The sequence below is a fragment of the Prenolepis imparis genome, unplaced genomic scaffold (assembly GCF_030444845.1).
Source record: "Prenolepis imparis isolate NDT839.2.m4 unplaced genomic scaffold, iyPreImpa1.0 SCAF_1, whole genome shotgun sequence".
NCBI lineage: Eukaryota > Metazoa > Arthropoda > Insecta > Hymenoptera > Formicidae > Prenolepis > Prenolepis imparis.
The window spans coordinates 2088224-2108095 of NW_028141159.1; the positions used below are offsets into that span (position 1 = coordinate 2088224).

A 19872-nucleotide genomic window follows, 5' to 3' on the forward strand; every position below is an offset into this window, starting at 1 on the left:
ATTTCATCTCAGAGATCCACGTCCGGTCGTAGCTTCAATATTTAATAGAAAATATGCGCGATATGACTCTTTTTCTAACGTATATATATAAACAGTTAGACTAAACAGGAATCGGGTTAAATTGGAAACATAAAAACGATGAACTTGGGTAAATTAAGCGCGTTACGTGTTCCGGAATGGTATGTATATGTACGTACATGACGTTCGCCGTGGATGCACTGGTGGATATATATGAAATAGCGTTACGAGCAGTAAAAGCGAATCGACCGCTTTCACATGCTCTGCAGTTTGTATATACGACCGTGCAATTTATAGCACACAGTGAAATGAATGCGTCTCTCGCTATCGATCCTTTTATAATTCTACCGTTATTCCTAGTTTAACTTAGGATACGTCATTTATTAAGCATACAAGTTTAAAGTCCTCGCGGCGAATCTGTAACGCGAACCTGAAGCGCGACGTTGCGTTAAAGCAAAACAAAAACTTTTCAAGGTAATTAAAGGTGACTCGGAAGGAAACAAGAAGTAAGAAAAGTAAAAGTCAAAAAAATTTTTTAATTTTGAAGAGTTCTGAATTTTTTCTAATTTTATTTGATATGGAAAAGAAAATGCAAAATTTTTTCCAGTCCAAAATAAATGACATAAAAGAACAAATATTGCATTAATTAAAAAATATTTTTTATGTCATTTTTTTCTTTATTTTAAGAGTTATAAAAAATAAACTGAAGTTTACGCCTATTCGTGCTTCTAAATTTTGCCGAAAAATAACAGAGTTGTTTCCAATTAATTTCGGAAGAAATTAAAGTTAATTAACTCTGTTATTTTTCACTATTTTTTGGCAAAATTTAGAAGCACGAGTAGGCGTAAATTTTTTATAACTCTTAAAATAAAGAAAAAATTTATAATTATTAATGCAATATTTGTTCTTTTATGTCATTCATTAGACTGCAAAAAATTTTGCATTTTCTATTTCCATATCAAATAAAATTAGAAAAAATTCAGCACTCTTAAAAAAAAGATTAAAAAATTTCTTTTTTTAAATAAGAAACTTATATTGAAACTAAATTTTTATTTAAAACTCTAATTTGGTTTCAACTTTATTTGACAAATATAATTATTTTTTTTTCATCCGATTTTATCCCGAAAAATATAATCTTATTTAAATAACTGCTTCCAGAAATGTGTGTCGCGAATTAATTTAGATTCGAGGTATCTCTCATATGTACGCATATTTTGCATTTTCCCTCGAAGGGAATTCAAAGATAAGCGTTCGTGTACGTCTTATTATAAGACCCCATTATTATCTGTCATTACTAACAGAGTCGTAGAAGTATAATTGCATTCGAGGGATTACAAATGTCAAAAAAAAATTGAGATTAACCCTTCGATTGCGGAAAGATGTCTCAATCGCGAGTCGTCATTTTCGTAAAAGCATATATTATTGTGGTAAACGCGATAAATTGCGGAATTTTGTAATACCACGAAATTTCGCTCATTATTCGCATGTACAATCGACGCTATTATACCTTATGACTCGAAGAATTGAAAATGAAAATTACGTATAAATTATCGCGGTGATTCTTTTCCCTCTTTCCATTGTCATTTGCACTGAATCATTTGCACGCCACAATCGACGTTATTAACATTTACGCTCGAGATACATTGTGGCAAAAGTTCTTCGTCATTGTAGCGCGATACGAACTTTGTTGGAGAAGCTACATAATGCAAAAAGTTGTAGAATGAAGGAATTTCCGGAAGCGTATTCAAAAGCAACCGGAGCAAAATTGCGCTGGACGATCGATTCGATTGCCTGGAATTGCTGGTGCGAACGCCCTTGTGCGATAATACCGTAGTGCGACAACGATATCTCTGTCTCCATTTTAATTATTAAATAATAAGCCTTGTGTAACAACCACATGGCTAATAGGATAGCAAATTGAATATATATATATAAATATAAATTCATTATTGCAATAGTAGTGCTAAAAATATTTTATTAAATATATTTATATATTTAATAAAATATTATATAAATATATTTAATAAAATATTATATATAAATATATTTAATAACATATTATATAAATATATATAATAAAATATTTTTAGTACTACTATTGCGATAATGTTATACTTGGAGTAATGAAAGGGCGCAGATTTAATTCATCATTGTTGACGTCGCGGTTTAAATAGCGTTTAATAAGCGCGCGATATCCAATTGCCTCTCTATTCCGCGAAAAACGCGATTGTCAGTGAATTGTCACTTACCTTTATTTCAGCGGCGAGATAACTGGCGAACTGACGTCTTCCGGTTGCCGCAGAAAACTTACAGTGCACCGGCGGAAAAACACCCCCCGCAGCTGCTGCAGTACTGGACGGTTCGTTCCTCTCGGAAAAGCACAGGTGTCATCGCACTGTCACGCACGCTGTCATTCGCTGCATCGAATACCGCGGCAATGTCTCTCTCTTTCTCTCTCTGTAAATACGTGACGTTAGTATTTCGCGCGATTCGAGAAACAATCGGGAATTTTTCGGGGAGTGGATGGAACATGAACCTCGATCGATGTCCGTGCGCAGACTGCTCGTACCGCATCGTCTGCACCGGTTGCCTCGCGTTCGTCATACTACGGTCCCTCGTCGCGTCCTTTTCCCCCGCACGTGCTTCCGCTCTTTCGTTCTTTCCCCCACCGCGCGGGCTCCACCGCCACCCATCTCGCTCGCACACGTGCGAATTTTCCCTGCAAGCATCATAATCGTTAGATGAGAAAAACTCGTCAATATTATTTTTAAAAAATTTATAATAAAGATAGAATGAAGAAAAGAAATGCGAATTGTGTAATAAAAAAAATTTTAATCGTCTTCCGCTGAAACTTTTTTTTGTGCACCTTCGTCACGTTGTCATTTGATAAATCATTATTAATTTTTTTCATTTACTAGTTAATAATGTAATGTGTCACCATGTGGCAAAAACTTCAAAAGGAATGTAATAATGATCGACTGGTAATAATCTTGTCCTCACATTATAGCTTATTTATGCTTATATATATTAAGAATTTGTAGAATGTCGCTTCTTTAAGTTGGGAACACAATGCTAACCGATAGCGATAGGAATAGCGATAACGATAGAAAAATATCTATTCTCTGTTCTTATTGGTGGAATAAAAAATATTTACCAATAGGAACAGAGGTTAGATATTATTCTATCGCTATCGCTATTCCTATCGCTATCGCTTAGCATTGTGTTCCCAGCTTTAATCATTTTCTTCGTCGAGATATTAAATTTACTGTTGTCTCTATAAATATTTTCAGAAAGAAACATTTAACAATAGTTGTATAACAGTTACAAATTACTTATTCTTGTTACGATAATTAAAACTATCTTAAGTAGTTTTGCCAAATTTCATGTTATAAAATACAATGCATAAAATATAAAAATATACAATAATTTAGCTTTACAGCATATAAATTTTATAAGAGTAGAGACTTCTTATTCACTTGTCCTATTCATTGAATTCATGTCAAAGTTATTAAAATATTAGGGATTAAAATATTAATATAATCATAAACAAGTGACAGTGATATAAACATATAATGATAATATAATAACATATAATTATGCCAATATATAATAAATAATTTAAAAAATAATTCTAGCGGAAATATGTTTTCGACGGAGATAAATGCGCCATTGTTACGGACACGTTTAAACATCGGTGATGGATTAAGCACGCTTGCGTGACCTCAAAAAAATTATATCTCACTTCTATTTAAAATTATGTAATTACTGCTGAATACATAGTTGCATTTTTTTTCAGTAATAACAAAAAAGTAAACGCTTTTATAATCGAGAAATTTATTTATATGGTAAATTCTGTTCCATTTAGGACACTCGGAGATCTCTCTCTCTCTCTCTCTCTCTCTCTCTCTCTCTCTCTCTCTCTCTCTCTTTAAACGTCACTGTCGAATATGTGTACAAGACGTCATTAAGATTCCGTGCGTCGGCTTCCAAACCGACTGGCGTTTGTTCTTTGTAAATGTGAAATAGAAAAAGGGCACCGTACACTTTCGAGAGGTCGGTGTTTCCCTAAAGTAGACATGGCAACCTATAAACGACATTCATCGTTTACTGAGTCAAGAATTAACTAAGCACTTTATTTAATGCGTTACTGTCCATCGTTCTAATGTCGATAATAACGGAATAATTAACACTCGAATCGTTGATAATAGACTTAGTAATAGAGTAATAATTTATAGTATAATACGACGCAGTTTCTTTTATATATATAGCACGCGGAAAAATTACTGAAATATTTCATCATAAGATCGCGATATAAATAAAATAGATAATTATATATGTATATTATTAATTATTATAATATATATATTATAAATAAAATAGATATATCATTTTGGTAATAATCCGTATATAGAATCTGCGTTTTCATAAATTTTCTGGCGGAAAGGAGATGAAAATTTTATTACTCTCCAGAAATTTTATAAAATAAACTGCGCTTATGACGGAGATCAGATAAGATAATGATTTTAGGTGTGATTTAAGAAATTAAAAGATAGGGTGCATGCGTGGATTAAAATTCCACAATCAATATATAAAGATGAGATGACTGAAACACGAGTTAAAGCTCCTGGGTGCTCACCGCGACCATATTGGATTGTGACGTCAGAGGCGAGAAAGCACGCTAAAAATTCTTAGATGCCATTTTTTAATGAAAAGATATTTCGATTAAACAGCACTTCAGATGGTTTTAGCACACTCTTAAAAAACCCCGAAAACTATCCTTTTTCCTTTATAATCAATCAACATCTGTAAAATGATCGAGATATCAGACTTTGACATGCGGAATGACTGCGCATGTGCAAAGACCAGACGGACTGGGCTTCATAATATTACATTTTACAGCTGTTGATTGATTATAAAGGGGAAAGGATAGTTTTCGGGGTTTTTTAAGAGTGTGCTAAAGCCATCTGAAGTGCTGTTTCATCGAAATATTTTTTCATTTCGAAATGGCATCTAAGAAATTTTTGCGTGTGTTTTCTCGCCTCTGACGTCACGATTTCGACATGGTCGGCAAGGAGCCAGGAGCCTTAACGAAAAATAGCCACCAAAATTATGGAGAATTTAATTCTGCCGCATTGAAATTATGGTCTGAAAATAAGGATCGCCGCGCCGTTTCGTCGCTTTTGATTGCGGTGTCGCAAATAAGGATCGTATGTGCGCAAAAAAAGCTCCTCTGCTATTTTATATGAGAATCTTAGCTCGTTTAAGGTAAGTAACTGCCATCACGCAAAAACTGGACATTCCGCTGCTGTTCGTCCTTTTTTCATTCCACCCGTGTTTTTCCCCTTCCCACTTTTCATCGCGCTTCGCTCCAAGAACGGTGACACTTCAATCTTCGCTAGAAGAGCGCATTATGTAAAAGTAAACGTAAATCTCTCTAGCGACGAATTGATTTAATCATTTATTATATCATAGCGTGCGTAAAAGCCTATTAAAAATTAAATCGCGTGTGATGTATGATGATGTACGATTTAAAATGCAACGCGAAAGGATGAAGTGAACATCGCGAATCCAAAATTTAAATAATAAAAAAAAAAAAAATACGTCGCATCTTATTATCTTATATATTTCATACATATATTTATTATTATTAAATTATTAAAAATTATTATATTTATTATTAAATATTCCAAGTATTTCAAAATATAAAATCTAGGATATTTTATTTTCATTATTATTTATTATACAACAATGTAAAATTTGAATCATTATCGCGAAGATAAATAGATAATCTCACAAATGACAAATGAAAAGTTAAATAAATTATTAATTATGTATTTACCTTATCGTTGCTCCGCCATTGCCCGATGCCTCCCCGGGCCACCGATCTCTCTCTCTCTCTCTCTCTCTCTCTCTCTCTCTCTCTCTTTCTCTCTTTCTCTCTCTCTCTCTCCGCACCGTTCCTTTATGGTTTATGGCATTCATTCGAAACATAATTTTTTTCGTTCGCGACGCGCGGCGACGCCCGGATTTTAGATATCACATTTTCGACGCGTTTCGGTAAAACGCGAGAATCGCGAGAGCTTATTCGCGAATAGAACCGATGCTCTGTTTTCGCGTCGCCGTTTTTTTCAAAGCCCACTTATCGGAGGGCCTCATCGGACGATGATGCGGCGACTACTTCACGACGCACTCAGGAGTCACCGATATTCCAAGAAAGGGGCACTACATTTCACTATGTTTTATATATCACAATTCAACGACGTAGAAATCGCGGATCGACAACGCCGAAAAACTCGGGAAATTTGCGTCGGAAGCGCAACGGTAATTCGATCCGCCCGTGTAGTAGACTCGCCCGTGCGATCGCGAGCACGATGTCGTACACGATTTCGACGCAATCGGCTTTGTACGATAATTAAGCATGTAAAAACACTAAACTCACACTTGTACTGTCGCGGACCGGCGATGAGCGCGCAAACGTTGATCGCGAACAACCGAAAATGCACCCAGCAACAGACAGGCTTGTGCCATTTACGAGACGAGCAGCACGCCAAGGTCGCAAAGTCGTAATGGCGGTGGTCGCGGCGTACGTGCGAGCTCGGAGCTCTCGGTTCGGCTCGGCTCAGCTCGGGTCGGGTCGGCTCGGCTCGGCTCGGCTCGGCTCGGCAGTCTCCGACTTTACTGCCAGTCCCAGTACTGCTGTTGTGTACTTTCATTAAACATATTATTTTAATTTTTATAACATATTATTTAAAAATTAATTAGCAAATTAACTCCTTAATCAGCTGATTTCTGACAAAAATATTAATAAAGTGTTAATTTGTTAATTAAATTTTAAAATAATAATATGTTATATAAAATATAAAATATAGTAATATGTTGTAAATAATATGTTATAATGATTTATATACGATTAATTTTTTTTGTCAGAAATCAGTTGATGAAGGAGTTAATTTGCTAATTAATTTGTAAAATAATATGTTATAGAAATTAAAATAATATGTTTTAAACAATATGTCATAATTCTTTAAACTCGATTAACATTTTTGACAGTAAGCTGATTTCTGTCAAAAAATATTAATCGCAGATAGGTCATTTATAACATATTAACAACATATTACTATTTTACATTTTATAACATATATTATTATTTTCAATGTCCCATTTTGAGAAGTTATTATATCTCACAAATTTCATAATTCTACGGACAGAAATTTCGAGAGAAATGATGAGGGGATAGCTATTAAAGACTCATAATCCCACGAACCCTGTGTAAAATTTGGTGATTATACCCAGGTAGCAAAATAAGTCATTTTGACGTCATTTTAACATCAAATTACGTCAAAATGACGTCAAAGTGACTAATTTTGCTACCTGGGTATCAAAAGGATCTCGGTCGATTCGGGGAAAGGTGATAATTAAAGAGCGCTGACATTACTTGAAACTATTCTTTTGTGATCATATATACATATATGCGATATCTGAACGATATTTATAATATAGATTTATAATGCGGTATTAATTTTGCAGTTTACAATGATCTCAAAATATTTCGTTGATATACTTTCTCAATTACGTACAATGTATATATGAATTCGTAAAAGAAACTTTACACATACCTCTACAGCTACAGTTGTATTATCATGCTGACTCGGCTTCCCGCTTTTTCCTCCATTTGCAATTTTGACGAGGACGCACGGCAAACTTTTCAACTACTTTCGGGAGTCGCATTAGGATCAGTTTCACCAACCTCGGTTAAGGGGATGCTGACCCTTAGGGTGCCGTCACATGGGGCGTAACTTGCGTAAGCGTAACCAGCGGATCGCCAATCACCGAGTTATTCCGATAGAGCCCTTCGTCGAGCTCTATCGGAATAACTCGGTGATTGGCGATCCGCTGGTTACGCTTACGCAAGTTACGCCCCATGTGACGGCACCCTTATCGACAGAGCAATATTTTTCTGCACCGTTTTCTTTTTATTGCGGTTGAATAGAATAATAAATGCTTTTCCACGATTAAAGTACATATAGAAACAAAGTCGGAATCTTTCAAATTTATGTAAAAAACAAAAAAAAGTTGTTTAACTAAAAATATTTTTTTTGTTTTATACATAAAATCGAGAGGCTCCAACTTTGTTTCTACATGTACTTTAAACGTGAAAAAATATTTATTATTCTATTCAACTAATTCATAAAGAGAAAAGGGTGCAGAAAAATATCGTTCTGTCGATAAGACAGGACAAGGTCAGCATCCCCTTAACTTTAATCTCCTAATTATATCTTTGTCTCTTTTCAGATACGTTCATTAAAAAGAGACAAACATATAGTTTAATCGGAGCTAGGTTAAAAGTTAACCGACGTTGGTGAAATTGGCCCTAGGGCCGATAAATCTCTATAATTAATCTCTTCCATTTCTTCAGATCAGAAATCCTCGAATGAAACGAAGAAGGAAATCTACGGATTACTAGAATTACACTGTTGTACATATTACAGCAAAATGATATCCGAGAGCGATTATTATTTTCCACCACCGCGATTTTTATCGAATCAAACACACACACTTATTCGAACGTCACTACGTCTACGTGTACAAAACGCGAACTACGTAACCAAGTTTTTTTTCGATCGATACGATCGCATTTAATCGGCCTGCAAAAAATAGAAATCTACTATAGACAGAAAAACAGCTGATTCAAAGTTCAAAGTATAGAAAAAAAATAGCTGATTCAGAGTTAGAAGAGAGTAGCTGCTTCGAAGTAAAGGAAAATCTAATATAAAAGAATAGTAGAAAAATATAAATCGATTATACATATATGTGTATTGTATATTTTCCAGTGACAGTTCACTTTAATAAATCTGTAATACTTTGTTGAAATTCTTAATATTATTAAAGTAATATTGTAGTATTCGTAAAATTATGAGATGTACTTTGACCTATTCACATAACATCAATTTTTGTTATAAAAACAGAAATATACTAAACGTGTATGTATATATTGAAATTTACTTATTAATTTATTATTTTTATTTGTAGAATACCTTCATCCAACATGATGATAAATATTATTAAAAATAGTTTGTCGAGATCATTGGGAAATTGTAAGGATATTTGTAATTTTTTAAAAATCTATTTAATATCCTATCTTGTATTTAGGAAAAAATTACTTATCAAGCATTATCTTTGATTGTGTTTAAAATATATCTCTTAATTAATTAAAACATTTTCTTTGTTTATATCATACTCTATAAAGTCATCAGTTATATAAAAAAATATTATATAATAAGTGTAATAATTCTGTGAGAATTAAATTATCTCTTAATTTACAGATTTACAAGTTGCTTCTAGATTGAAATACTCTACAGAAATGTCACCTGCATTTAAAACATTAGCGATATCTACTCCAAAACCTTTTGTTTACATGGTCAAATTGAATAGGCCAGAGAAACGAAATGCATTGAGTCCAGCTATGTGGAGGTATGAAAATAGGAATCACTTATTATATGTCTTTTGCAATTAAATACCTATATTTAAATGATTTCAACAATTTTCATGTAGAGAGTTTAAGGAATGTTTCGAGGAATTAGCATTCAATCCCGATTGCCGAGTAATTATTTTGTCAGCTGCTGGAAAGACATTCTGCGCAGGTATGAAATAATATATAAATTAATTAATTGTTATGACATTGATAAATAAATGGAATCATTCTATTTGACAACTATTTTAGGAATTGATATGCAAGGAATGATGGAAATGGGTCAGAGCATAGGACAGCACGAGGATGTTGCACGTAGATCCAAAATTCTGGAACTTAAAATTAAAGATTATCAAGATTCGCTTACAGCCATAGAGAAGGTATCCATTATTTGCATGGAGTTGTGATATATTCTCCGCAGCTCACTCATAATCCATTACACATCATATTATTTTTAAAATGATACTTCTTTGTACAAACAAAATAATAATATGCAAAATTAATTGACAGTGTCCAAAACCTGTAATAGCTGCTGTACATGGTGCATGCATCGGCGCAGGTGTGGACATGGTATCCACAACTGACATACGCTACGCTTCCTCTGATGCATACTTCCAAATAAAGGAAGTCGACCTTGGCTTGGCGGCTGATGTAGGTACACTTCAAAGATTTCCAAAGACTGTGGGATCCGACAGTTTAGTAAGGGAACTTGTCTACACAGCACGAAAGTATCCTGCGACCGAAGCACTGGAAAGCGGATTTATAAGCTGTATATTGGACAATGAAGAAAGGTAAAATAACAAATGCACTGAAAGAAGAATGTATAATCTTGTAATAAATTGCTCGAACAAGGTGAATTAATTCGAAGTTATTCACATTTTTGTTTCAGCTTATTGAATAAGGCGATGGAAATTGCTGAAAATATTGCAAGTAAGAGTCCAGTTGCTGTGCAAGGTTCAAAAATAAGTATGGTATATTCCAGAGACCACTCTGTTCAAGAAGGATTAGATCATATCGTGAGTGCCCTCTACTACCTATTCCACCTAAAATTATAATAAGCATTATTATTATTCATTCTTTATGAAATAATTTCTTATATTTTAAATTGTTTCAATATATATATATATATATATATATATATATTGGGATTTATCTCGATAGGCGATGCATAACAAGGCAATGCTTCAGAGCGAAGATTTCTTAACTGCAGCTATGGCACAGGCTGTTAAAGGTGATCCTCCGATATTTTCAAAGTTGTAATATCTAATATTGTTAATGGATACGTTATCTACTTACACATTTAATTATCATTATTTGTAAGAAAAAAATAGTTACAACTTTTTTATATTTTCATATCAAATTTTAGTATATTTTTTGTGAAAATTTTAAAAAATTTAAACAACATGAAATATAAAATGTATTTTTACATCTTTTCTAATTAGAATTTAAAGTATTTTAATAAGTATTTTAATAGTTTAATATATATAATATTTGTATGCTATTTTTATATATAAAAATAAATAAAGGTATAAATATATTTTGGAAATATACTTATGTAACATAAAATATATAAAATGTGTTTATACAATTTTCCTAATCACAGATTTTAACATTTTTCATATATTGAGATTCTTTCATAAAAACGACAATTCTTTACTAAATTAATATATCACTTTTTTTGTCAGGTGGTGTATCTTCCTTAAACAAAAAGCTTTCCCACATGGGTCTTTTAGGTAATGCTGCCAATTTTGTAGCTTCTATTTTATCAACAATATTATATACATTAAGATCTTCGGGAATTTTCACCTGTAATTTTTATCTCAAGTGGAAGTCTCAATGTTTTTTTTTTTTTTAGATAAAACATTCTCTCTCTATGGGTGGTGTAAAGAAATATTAGCAATGTTGAAAATGATTATATATACGTACAATTAGCAAGTTGATATAATGCTCGTAATTAATTTTTCCTGTTTCCGCATCACAAGCCACGGCCATCATATCGGCCACTTCCTCCTTTGTAAACGGCTCTCCAATTTCCATAATTGATTTCTCTAAATCGTCTCTCATGATATATCCGTGATTTTCAGGATCTAATAATTGGAACGCTCTCAATAGCTCTTCTGGTTCTGCTGGCTTGAATCTAAACAAATTTTAAAAACAAGATACATATCTATAAAATATTATAATAAGATATATTATAATATAATAGAAAATTGCGTTTTTAATTTATCAACATCTACTTGTTCTGATTTTAAAAAAATAAAAAAAGACTTAAACGTACTTGCGCTCGTTAATCGCTTTGTTCATGTATTCTACAAATCTATTTAGTGGTACGCAATTATTTTCGACATCTTCTACTTCCACTTGTATCTCTTGCAACTCAGCTTCCGTTATGACACATCCTATTAAGCGACACATAAATAGAATGAAATACACTGCGAGAAATATGTAAACTTATTACAATTTTTTATGTAACCTAATGCTCTGATTATTGTTCCCAAATCTCTGACATCCACTTCCCCACTTCTTGCATTATCAAATACATCAAATGCCTCGTAGAGTCTTCTTTCTAATAATGTTGGTTCGGCAGCCACTAAGTGTATAATTTAAAAAAATTAAATATTTCTATTGATCTTTTTCATTATTGATGCAAGATCTCTAAAATACTTACTTTGATATCAAGAAATCTAATGAAAAATAATAATTTAAGAAATATAAGAAATAAAGAGGGACGAACGATGTTTCTCGGCGTTCAAGAAACGCTTTCATGAATTGTTTGATCAATATAAGCAATATAAAATAATTAGTATAATCTCAGAGGACTTATTGATTTATATTTTATATGAGAGAGATATGGCATTTTAATTTATATTTTGATGGACAATATTTTAAAAAAAACCTTGTTTTCCATGAAGTACATATATTCTGTACACATTAATTACAAATTCTTTGTTTGATACATACATAATAGACTTTCTTTTCGTAAGGAAAGACGCCTTTCAATGATACTTTTCTTGGGAGATGGATGCATTTGAGAAGATATATATCATTACAATAATACTGTGAATATTTCTATTAGTTTGATTATGCACAAGTGATAAATAAACTAATTTGTCAGTCCGTCGTAATCCGGCAAAAACTTACAAAGTAGTATCATTTTTTTCCTAAAATATAAATATAAAAATTATATCTATATTTTTTTCGTATTCTAGTACCAAAAATTTAGGTTGAATCACATTATGCGATATATAAATTAAACAATTGCAAGTATGCTGTAATAATTTCAAGGCATACGTACTATTGTATGCATTCGATGATGTATATATACATACAAGCAAAGTTTATAATGCATTATATTTTCAGAAAATATAAAATTATAATAAAAGACTTATTAATTTTAATACAATATAAGCTATGATTAGAAATGCGCCGTTTGTCGATCAATTTCAGTGATATCTTCGATTATCTCCTGAACGCGCGTTCCAATTTTTTTAGCTACATCTGTTTTTTCGTTGTTCGGCAAAAGAAGATAACGCCAGACCAAATCACCGTCAATAATGCCTCTTGCTGGATTACCTTGATTTCGAATATAACTTTTATACGTGCTAAACGAAAAAAGCAATTGTATATATTAGCGATATTTCCAATTGCACGCCAATTAAATCAGCGAACTAAATAATTACGAATATATAATCTTTGTAATTATAATTGACACTTGCCGATATGATTTTGGATTCAAGCCTGCAATATGACAGATATGCGTCACCAGCACATTTTGTAACATAAGCAGTCTTCGATACGTTTTTTCCGGTACTGGCAGAATGTAACCAAGACTGCCATCTAACGTTGCTGTAAAATGTAAAAAAATAATATAATACATGTAAATATATAACATAAATAATACATGTAATAATATACTTTATTAACAGATTATTTAAAAAGATGATTAGATTACATATTTGTAAACTTTATATATTTTGACTTACCATACATGGTGACATGTCTTTTGTCAGCACCGGAAAAGTGCTTCTTATCATTTGCAGGATCGTTCATTCTACATCTAATACGGAAGAAAGTATTCACCTTCTGTCCTAAATAAAAATCCGCTTTTCTAATTAGCTTTTGGCCTCCCAAACTTTCCCTCGATTCTGGCTGATACATAAATAAAGCTAGATTGCTCTCTCCATCAGCCACAAAAAATCCTAAATTTGTGTTATCAATTAAATACTCTATGGTATACACTTCTGCAGGTCTAAAATCCTATAATAAAAATACACAAATTGTATAATTTACGTAATATTTAATGTAATTATTGTTAATATTTCTTCGAAATTAATGCATTATTACTTACTCTACTAACAAGAGAGAGTGTCCTATATTCCTCCTGAAATCTTAGCAAACTGATTGATTTATAAACGTCAGCTATCAGAATAAGACTTTTGATACTCAGCATCTGATGGATATAAATTTGAGTATCGATAAAAGCGACACCAACGAGATCGTTGTCTTTCAACTGCCAAATATAAATCTGCGATAAAACATAAATCTTTAATATTGTTCACAATAGATAAAGGCTTTGGTAAAAATGAATTGAAAACAAAAAAAAATACTTTTTGACCAACTGCGGAGACTAAAAATCCTGATACTTGAGTTATAGCAGTTATAGGCCCCTTTTGTTCTTTCGCGTAAATCTGTTTAAATCTATTTTTAGTTAATGGTTGACCAGGTTCAGGTACAACTTCGATTATGTCAAATATAAGTATCTGAAAGTAAAAAAAAGAATATAATAAAATAATCAATCGATAAGATTTTGAGATTTTTTTGATTTGTAGAACTTACGCGTCCTCTGCTTGTGATATCTTCGCCATAATTATAGTTTGTTCCCAGTACTATGTAACCTTTCAAACCAGATCTCGTTCCTTCATAAGCTAGAGATACATTTTTTAAACAAGTGACATGTTCCCATTGTTCTAGTTCGATTTTTGTATTAGGAATAGTCTCCCATGAAACTGGAGAAAATAATACAATGGAAAATTGTTCTTGAGACGGGTAAAGAAATCTTTCTGGACGTTCTTCTTCGGTAAATTCCTTATTAACAAAAATATTTGTCAATATTAATTTTTAATATTATGCTTTCAAGCTATTTGATAGAGATATTTTAGAAAATTAAAAGATATTGATATTTTTATTAATACCTTATCTTCGCCATTAAATCTGTAGTAACTTTTCAGAGGTTCAGCTATGCTTGTTATGACGCAATAAGTTTTACTTTCCAAATGATATGTAACAAAATGTGGAGTACATCGTAGAGGCACTTTTCTAACTGGCCAAGGAGCATCGTACGATAAGTGTGTCGGCAAAACGCATATCCGTAATTCTTCCTAAAGTAAAATTATGAAATTATAAAATTTTGTATAAAAACATAGTACAGAATACAAAACATTTACATATAAAGAATGATTTTAGATTAATCAACATAGTACCTTTCTATTAAAATATAAGAAACCTTGTGGGCAATTAACATTATTAAAAGCGGCGAAAGACGTGATGGGGCCGTCAATGCCCATTGGATGCGTGCGTAATTCACCGCGTCCGGTCAGAAATATCCAATGCGGATAATCGCTGCAGATAAATACACCATTGTATCCGGCAATGTTGCTAAAATAACGCATCATGCAGATGCGAGTGTCACTGTTCGTAGGCATGTCCTCTTCCTTGGGTTTTGGGCTACAATGGAAACAGAATTTAGTCAAAAATTCAGCGTAAAATAAATAAAAAATAAGTAATATACATATATACAAACCTGAAACGTCCTGGGATTATTCCATGTTCCAATTTTTTAAACCTCAGTTTTAGATGTCCCTTTGGATATCTATAAGCTTGATAAATTTGCAATTCCGAATCGAGACGTACCAAGAGCATCGGTCGATTTCCATGGTGTCCCAAAGCGACCATTAGAATTTCACGAACCTATGGAGAAATATATATTTATTAATGGCATAAGAATTACTACGGAGAAAACGTCAAATATATTTGCAAACATCATTACCTGCATTTCAGGATTAGGGATTTCATTGACGGGTGTTGATTGCAATGTCGTCGATTCCATGCTGTCGTGCAACACGTACTGACCATAGCCAAAGTTACGAATGAGATAAGAGAGTCGTAAATCCGGTAGGGAGTAAATTTCCAACGTCCCGCTATCTCTATACACAAGTAGCCAGTATGTGGGCTTAATTTCCTGCAAATGTCTCTGCCACCTATTATACAAAAATCCAAAGTATTATGTATGTCGATATAGTATATTTTATATTATAAAATACTTTATATTAGGATTTTATATTAAGATTTTAATCTTAGGATACATAAAGGTGTAAAATATTTAGCTATATGTTTTTTAATTAAATACATTGTATGAAAACTGTAGAATTTTACCAAGGCGCTTTCTTAGTGATTCCATCCGATGGTTTTTGTAACGATGGTGCAGGCATCTGGAATGCTGGAACATCGCCGTATAATAGATCGTCTTCATTGTCGATACTGCTGAGGATAGACGGTTCCTCGACATTGTGCTCCTCTTCGGTTTGCTCGTCCTCCACACTCTCGGACAATTGCGTCGTAAATATCCCGCTTACATCTCTATAAGTGCATAATGCCTCTATCTGGGGACGCTGTAGACACATACAAAGTATTACAAGTTTTAAGAATATTTTGCATAAGATTTACATAATTACACTTAACGCTTCAAAGTGTTATAGAAATAAACTTACAAACAATAAATTGGCAGGTTGAGCATGCAATCTCGCTGTGCCCCTCACTTCTCTAAGTGTCAACAATACTACTTGTCCATCTTCCGAGAGTAATGTTACATACGGATCGGCACAACTTGCATGCACAATTGGACAGCCAAGATCTATCGGCATATGTTGGATCTGTAATTAATAATAGATATAATAAGTTTAATTTTTATCTATAAAGCGTTTTTACCAATAATTCTAATCATGTTTCATATATAAGTAAAACAATCCAAATACAATGATATAAATTCAAATATATTATCGTTTATCTCTGACGATTAAACTAATAAATAAATATGTCAAAGAGACAATATAAAAATACTGCTTTTATGCTCAAAAAATTTAATGATATCGAGAGTATCCCATTTCCAGATATAATTTAAAAACAAAAGATTTTATTGCTATTTTTCTCATTATGCTTTACAATAAAAATTACAAACAAAAGGCTTGAATTTATGCAAATATTTGAGATTGAATGTGCATACCTGTTCGATGCCTTGTAAAAGACGTACACCCATTTGAGTAACTTGTACAATATATCTATTAGCACCGAGATTACCGGCGAATACTGTACTTCCTTGCGTGCTGAACCCACTCTGGTCTACCTCGTTAATTTCCTGACCGGTTTGCAAAATCTGTTGATAAATAATATCATCAAGTATTAATTATTATTCACACAAGATATATAAAGTGACAATATATCAATATTTCAATTTTATATTATTATATTTAATTATTATATCAATATTGAAGTATTATATAAAAAATATATTATTATACCATGGTTGAATCTTCTTGACTCAATATTAAGAAAGCGTGAGATCCCTCCGCTTCTGCCTTAACTTGCTCGTCATTATTTAATGGTCCGATAACAGTCCACATATCTTCACAGCCGGGCAATTCAAATGTTGTCACAACCTATTGTTATTAATGAGATTTTGTGATATTAATTAAATCATAGTAAGATCAATGCTAATTAAAATTAAAAAATCAAAATTAAAATTAAAATTAATTAAATTAAAATTAATTATATATAATATAAATAAGATTACAAAAGTTGTCAATCACCTGAGGACGTATGGAACGTTGCAATACACAAAGCGCACCATTTTTGCCATATCCGGATGTTGTCACGAGTTCGACATCGGGATCCTGATTATGCAGAAATTCTTCCGACAAGAAAGCCGGCTCTCCCATGGAAATATTTCCACATGGTCCAATGTTTAATAAACTGTCGCACACCTAAACATAAAAATTAAAATCGTGAGAATAAAACACGATAAAATAAATAATTGAGATTAATAAAAAACACGATGCACTATATATGGAATAAGATCAAGTTCGTTAATACCTCAAAGATATATGATGTTATTTGGATAGACGTATGAGTTTCGCTTCCATACACTTCCAATTCTTCCGGATCTTTAATGTCCAACACGTCCGACGCCATCCAGTCACCGAGAAAGTCTTGCTTCGCCTTCTTGGCCGGGGTTTCCTCGCTATCGTTTTCTTCAATAGTGATCTCACCGTCATTCAGATTCTTTAGAGTTTCCGGTTCCTTCTCGGTAAATCGTAATAACAACGAATTACCGAGTCGAGAGCCGAGAAACAGATAATTGTCGTCACACATACATACCTAAAAATATATATATCGTTAGAACGATAAATGTCTGCGCATATAAAGAAATTAAAAATTCAATGTAAATGCTTACACATGATGTTAACACACTAGCTGCTGCCTTGTCAAAGTGAAATCCACGCACAGATCGCATACTGTCGGCAAAGAGAGACAAAACATAAAGTTCTCCACTCTTTAAAGAGATAACTAAACGATCCCCAGATATAAATGCGACTTGTGCACCTTCTAAGCTCATTTTTACTCCCTCTTGTGGCTCTATAAAAATAAAAAAGAATAATAAAAGTGCATGATCATTATGTTCCATAAGTGTTATAAATTACGTTTACTGTTATTAGAAATACTATTGCAATACTATTGAAAATATTTCTTACTTAATGGAAAATTGGTACTTGTGTCTGCTAAACTGTTAAGCGATACTCCATAAGGTGGTATGCTTTGATTCAAATAAATAAGCGAATTGACTGCCATTATTAGTGTGCCACCCAGAGGTTTTTTCACAGGTACAACTTGATGACAATCGAATGGTAAATTAGAGACAGACCAAATGATAGGATGTACTCTTTGCTGAATGTTTAAGGATATAGCAACCATCGCGCAAGTGTCCTGTCTTACGGCAATGCGTCTGTGTATAAAGATTATTTTCATTATATAATCCATTGATCGATACATCTTTTTCCGCACTTATTTGGTGAATTTAAAATTTATCCTTACCCTGAGAATGTTCTTACTGGTTCATACAAAATTAACAGTGTAGGTTCGTAATATCCATACAGAAATTGCAAGTCTATTATATTGTCCATTTTTTCTTCCAGTGTTTTTAATACTATCATGTACGAGGACAATATGGGAATCTTATTGGAGGATGTTAATTTTGCACTGTCGAGCAAGTCACCATCATCAAGACTGGGATCCTTACGGAAGGGTAGTACAACCAGTTTTCTGCATATATTAACATTATTGCACATCTTCCTTCAGGATCTACTCTTACAATTGGTATATGATGATGATTCGTCCATCCATCCTAATTAATAAAATATAGTTTAAAATTTTAAGAATTACTATCTGTATCATCAAATTAATATCGTGTAAAAAAATAAAAATTATTTTAGGAAAATTATCATCTATTAAAAATTAAAGATTAAATAATTTCTTATAAATATAAATTAGTGAAACAGTCTTTTTTTGCGAGAATCCAAATTTTTACCTTTATTTCTTCTTCTTCGAAATAGTGCAACGACACTGTCCTCAGATCATGAATATCCTGATCGTACTCCACAACAGACAATTTTGCATCGCGAAAGCCTAAGCAACAGAGAATCCCTCTGCGATCCAATGAGATGAACAGCCTGCATGGACATGATATTCCCATGCAAAGTATACTGCGCCAAGGCACTCTAGCTTCATTTTAGGAGGGCGCGTTTCTGCGACAAAGAAATTCTCTTCTATTTTGCGTATTCGAATAAATAAAGAATCTGCGAAGAAGGATCGAAACAAAAATAAATATTTACCCGTATATTTCTCCCTTCTCGTCATGTCGACGTCCGGGATCAGGCGAAACACCCTGATAACATTCGCGGCCGGCGACCACGAGGCATTTTTCGTTACGGTTGAAAAAATGACAGGTGATCGCGTGCTCGACTCCCGTCGCGGGATGAGTATTTTTGCATATAGAATACATGGGGAACTTATTGCTAATAAATTGTTACGAACTGTCACAGGGAGAGCATGTTTTTTTTCCAGAAAAGAAGTTAAATCAGATTTCTTTTTAATAAGATTTAGTATGTTTCTAATTGAATATCACGGCTTTTCGAGACAGCGTCGATTGGTCTTCTGTTAAAGATCTAAATCAGATATCTTTAAGTTTCAGTTAAGTTAATCTAATTGAAAAATTCGAATATACACACATCACACATGATATACACAATAAGTACTCTGCGTTGATACCACTGCTT

General features: G+C 32.8%; 4 protein-coding genes across 8 annotated transcripts in view; 1 reads left to right on the forward strand and 3 right to left on the reverse strand.

The window, feature by feature from the left end:
• LOC145941693 (uncharacterized) overlaps positions 1-8588 on the reverse strand; it is a 39768-nt gene extending 31180 nt beyond the window's left edge. Inside the window, exons 1-4 of one of the 3 annotated variants that reach the window (XM_083047956.1) lie at positions 8506-8588; positions 7635-7727; positions 5858-6724; positions 2268-2737 (exon numbers count right to left, since the gene is read on the reverse strand). The gene's annotated coding sequence lies outside the window, so the exon portion shown is untranslated. Of the gene's footprint in view, positions 1-2267; positions 2738-5857; positions 6725-7634; positions 7774-8505 lie in introns of those variants that run through there. The other 2 variants (XM_083047965.1, XM_083047948.1) reach the window with 2 other exon arrangements.
• A 64-nt stretch (positions 8589-8652) lies between these two features.
• Positions 8653-10891, forward strand: LOC145941743 (delta(3,5)-Delta(2,4)-dienoyl-CoA isomerase, mitochondrial). Of its 3 annotated transcripts, none has more exons than XM_083048017.1 (8): positions 8653-8770; positions 9049-9113; positions 9342-9489; positions 9571-9659; positions 9740-9867; positions 9998-10278; positions 10377-10503; positions 10649-10891. In XM_083048017.1, exons 2-8 carry the CDS (start codon positions 9065-9067, stop codon positions 10745-10747), a joined length of 921 nt encoding a protein of 306 aa, XP_082904143.1. In that variant the 5' UTR covers positions 8653-8770; positions 9049-9064; the 3' UTR covers positions 10748-10891. The 3 variants fall into 3 exon arrangements, with proteins under 3 accessions (XP_082904143.1, XP_082904151.1, XP_082904159.1); XM_083048025.1 differs by having other exon boundaries at positions 8715-8872; XM_083048033.1 differs by lacking the exons at positions 8653-8770; positions 9049-9113 and adding an exon at positions 8860-8999.
• Positions 10892-11055: 164 nt separating this feature from the next.
• On the reverse strand, positions 11056-12515 carry LOC145941761 (dynein regulatory complex protein 8). Its single transcript, XM_083048043.1, has 5 exons — positions 12449-12515; positions 11961-12077; positions 11766-11886; positions 11414-11624; positions 11056-11293 (listed from the first exon to the last, which is right to left on the reverse strand). Exons 1-5 carry the CDS (start codon positions 12513-12515, stop codon positions 11144-11146), a joined length of 666 nt encoding a protein of 221 aa, XP_082904169.1. The 3' UTR covers positions 11056-11143.
• Positions 12516-12891: 376 nt separating this feature from the next.
• Cpsf1 (cleavage and polyadenylation specificity factor subunit 1) lies at positions 12892-19841 on the reverse strand. Its single transcript, XM_083047936.1, is given in 25 exon segments — positions 12892-13089; positions 13204-13333; positions 13471-13744; positions 13836-14012; positions 14095-14247; positions 14324-14572; positions 14680-14865; positions 14968-15211; positions 15288-15454; positions 15534-15744; positions 15920-16155; positions 16255-16416; positions 16767-16916; positions 17062-17199; positions 17350-17523; positions 17633-17917; positions 17994-18175; positions 18292-18542; positions 18632-18863; positions 18866-18941; positions 19125-19226; positions 19228-19308; positions 19310-19341; positions 19429-19495; positions 19497-19841. Coding segments are annotated over 25 exon segments (4248 nt in total). The 5' UTR covers positions 19599-19841; the 3' UTR covers positions 12892-12902.
• Between the last annotated feature and the right edge of the window lie 31 nt (positions 19842-19872).